The 3316-nt window shown below is 37.8% G+C and overlaps 1 protein-coding gene across 1 annotated transcript; it reads right to left on the minus strand.

The window, feature by feature from the left end:
• Positions 1 to 1898: 1898 nt before the first annotated feature.
• Positions 1899 to 2714, minus strand: LOC110882761 (uncharacterized mitochondrial protein AtMg00810-like). Its single transcript, XM_022130701.1, has 2 exons — positions 2393 to 2714; positions 1899 to 2221 (listed from the first exon to the last, which is right to left on the minus strand). The coding sequence occupies exons 1-2, from the start codon at positions 2712 to 2714 to the stop codon at positions 1899 to 1901; spliced, it is 645 nt and encodes a 214-aa protein (XP_021986393.1).
• Between the last annotated feature and the right edge of the window lie 602 nt (positions 2715 to 3316).

Genomic DNA, 3316 nt, shown 5'->3' on the forward strand with positions numbered 1-3316 from the left:
GAACTCTTCATTGCGGTCTGCAACGTATTTTAAAAAAAAAAGCATTTTCTCATAAAATTGAGTTTTTTTCATGATTTCTCTCCTATAATATATATATATAAACTATAATTTAAACTGCTCCGCTTATTTAACAAACAAACAAAAAAAGAGAGAGAACTATTCATATGTACAATACTTCAATGTATATCCAGATAAAGGAAGAAAACAACCCTTACAAAAATATCAATCCACTTTAGGTCCCTCCACACATTACGTTGTACTACCTCCACACCATTAAAAATGTCCTATTCATCACTTAGGTCCCTCCACTAAACATGCATAATATTTCTGTTGGTATGGTCGCAAAACCGCCCCCTTATTCATCACTTAGTTTAGTTTATTTTCAACATTAGCCAAATTTTCATCTTCTACCACCACCAGTCCATCCATCCAGCAGTAGACACCCCCATTCCCATCCACTGCCACCAACCCCAACACACACAAAAAAAAAAATCCATTTCTTGCCAAAATGAACCAATAGGAAAAAAAATTGTAAGGTGAGAAACATAAACAAACATAGGGTATTCATTCCTTTGTTGCCCAAAACTCTAGGACATCATCAACAAAGAAAGACAGCAGCTGTAGAAGAATCAAAAATTAGAGTTACCATATTGTACTTATCTTCTTGTGTGCCTTGATCATATGCATTATTGCACTTGTCTTCACATATGTGCGAGTGTGTGGAGCACTTGTAACCATAGAAGATATAATCGTTTCTATTGCTCAAGTTTTTTTTCTGGAACGATGAATAATTCTCGTAATTTTGTTTGAATTAACAAGTGAATATTGGCAAAGGGTTTTGTAATGTCTTTTACGGTTGTGAAGTATCTTAATGATGCATATTATATTCACATGCTAGAGTAATATATATAGTCTACAATATGTTAGCTTAGTACTTGTTAATTATGATGCCTAACGATGAGTAATTAACTCAAAACATGCGTGAACATAAGAATGAATGTGTAAAGAAAAGTTACAAGTAGACCTTCATTCAGTTGATCAAGCTCCAAGAAATGTGAGGACAAAAGCCATGTAAGGAACAACCCCTCAGGGTTTGTAGAAATAGTATTTGAGAATCTTTCTCAACCTCATGTAGAAAGGGATAAACTTCTTTTTTTACCCCATCAGGAAGTTGGATAAAGTTGATCTGTTAACCTTTAAATGTGGGGATGACTTGCATTTTTAACAAGAATATGGAACCTTTGCTAATAAGGATTTTGATAATCCAAATTAATATTGCAAACATGTGACCGCATGAAGTGCACAATGGTCCTAAGGAGTATACCTAAATTTTTAGACTCTGATGCTAATTAGTTAAGCTCAAAATCTAGTTAGATATCTGACTGGCCATACTAAAGGCATAGTGAAAATGTGTTCTCCATGAATTATGTATCATTTAAAGACTTAGACAAACATTATAACTAGATGCCGTGTGCCAAATTAACTTGTCCGTTAAGAACAAATTAATCATGATAACTGATCTCTATTGTAAATTATCTTAATTAACTTGAGGAAATAACAAACTCTCATTGATATCGGCCACTAATGATACATCAATACAAATAAATAGAGAAATACATTTACACTTAACCACCTAAAGTATAAACAATTTTGCAATAAATAGTAAAGGAGTAAATATCATCTAACATCCCCCTGCAAGCTGAACGGTGGAGGACCAATGCGTAGCATATGTCGAAGAGAAACAAACTGCGAAGTTGGAAGACTTTTCGTAAAAATATCAGCCACCTGAAGCTTGGTTGGAATAATTTGGTAATCAATTTGCCAGCACTAACAAGTTCCCGCAAAAAAAAATGATAATTTAGATCGATATGTTTGGCCCGTTTGTGAGAAACAGGATTCTATGTGAGAAAAATCGCACTCTGATTATCGCAGAGAAGAGTCGGTCTATCCGAAGGAAGAGCATGTAGTTCCTGAAGCAGATGCGTGATCCAAACAATCTCAGCAGCAGTATTAGCCATAGCACGATATTCGGATTCACAACTGGATCTGGCAACAGTCAGTTGCTTTTTAGCACTCCAAGAAATCAAATTACCACCCAAAAAGATGGAGTAACCGTAAGTCGAACGACGAGTCTCTAAGCAACGATCCCAATCAGCATCAGAGTAGCTAAGCAACGATGTGGTGATGGGTCGACTATAGTGTAATCCAAAAGCAACAGTCCCTTAGAGATAACGAAGCATTCTTTTAACTTCTTTAAAATGATCCACAGTTAGAGCATGGAGAAATTGACTGACTTGATTCACAGCATACGAAATATCAAGCCTCGTGATAGTTAAGTATTGGAGAGCACCTACAATGGAACGATAAAGTGTTGAATCTTGGAACACAGTACCTGCAGACACAAAAGAAACGTTGGAGCTTAAAGGTGTTGGAGCTGGTTTAGCATCCAACATATTTGCCCGTGTTAGAATATCCATAGTGTATTTTGACTGATTTAAGAATAATCCATTTTGAGTGTAGGTAACCTCCAAACCCAGAAAATAGTTGAGTCTTCCAAGATCCTTGATGGCAAATTCCTTATCGAGAGTAGTAACAAAAGATTTGATGGTTGGTGAATGATTACCCGTAAGAATTAGATCATCAACATAAACGAGAAGATACATAATACGAGAATCTCGTTTGTAGATTATAACAACCCTCGGTAAAACCGACATCTTCATAATAATTCTGACACCTTAATATATCTTTAAATATATCAATATGTCTTTATATGCACCCCGTATGTGAAAACCGAGCCCCAAAATAGATTATACTATATAAAATAAATAAAAACAATAATTATTAAGTTGAGGCGGGCCGCGTAGGGCCTCACCTCAAGTTCATGCGGGCCGCGCGAGTGTGTAACCAGACTTCGCCAAAACTATAAGTTAATGCGGGCCGCGTACAAGTTTGGTTAAGTCCATGCGGGCCGCGAGCACCTGAAATCTGGCAACGTCCTGGGCCGCCACCTGGCCCAACACCCGTCGAAGCTATACGATGACTGGGCCAAGCTACGCGTTGACCCAGCCTTGACGCGGGCCGCGTAAGCTCAGCCCAAATGTCACGCGGGCCGCGTGGAGACGCGATTACAGCCCTATATAAGAAGGCAATGGGCCTTCAGTTTCCGTCGCTCACAACTTTCTTTCTTTCTAAATTTATGAAGTAGTATACACTATAGCCGGGCATTATACCCCCAAAAATAGCGAGGTTCTGCTACGATGTAAGTATTATAACCCCTGGAGACGTATTAGATACGCTGCCCGATTGATCTAGGGTT

Source organism: Helianthus annuus, chromosome 10, assembly GCF_002127325.2.
Source record: "Helianthus annuus cultivar XRQ/B chromosome 10, HanXRQr2.0-SUNRISE, whole genome shotgun sequence".
NCBI lineage: Eukaryota > Viridiplantae > Streptophyta > Magnoliopsida > Asterales > Asteraceae > Helianthus > Helianthus annuus.

Excerpts from the sequence above, each read along its gene's own strand:
- LOC110882761 (XM_022130701.1), bottom strand. The coding sequence starts at position 2,714 with ATGTCGGTTTTACCGAGGGTTGTTATAATCTACAAACGAGATTCTCGT. Across the intron at positions 2,222-2,392 it reads CGTTTCTTTTGTGTCTGCAG|GGACTGTTGCTTTTGGATTA; the intron begins GTACTGTGTTCC and ends GTTATCTCTAAG.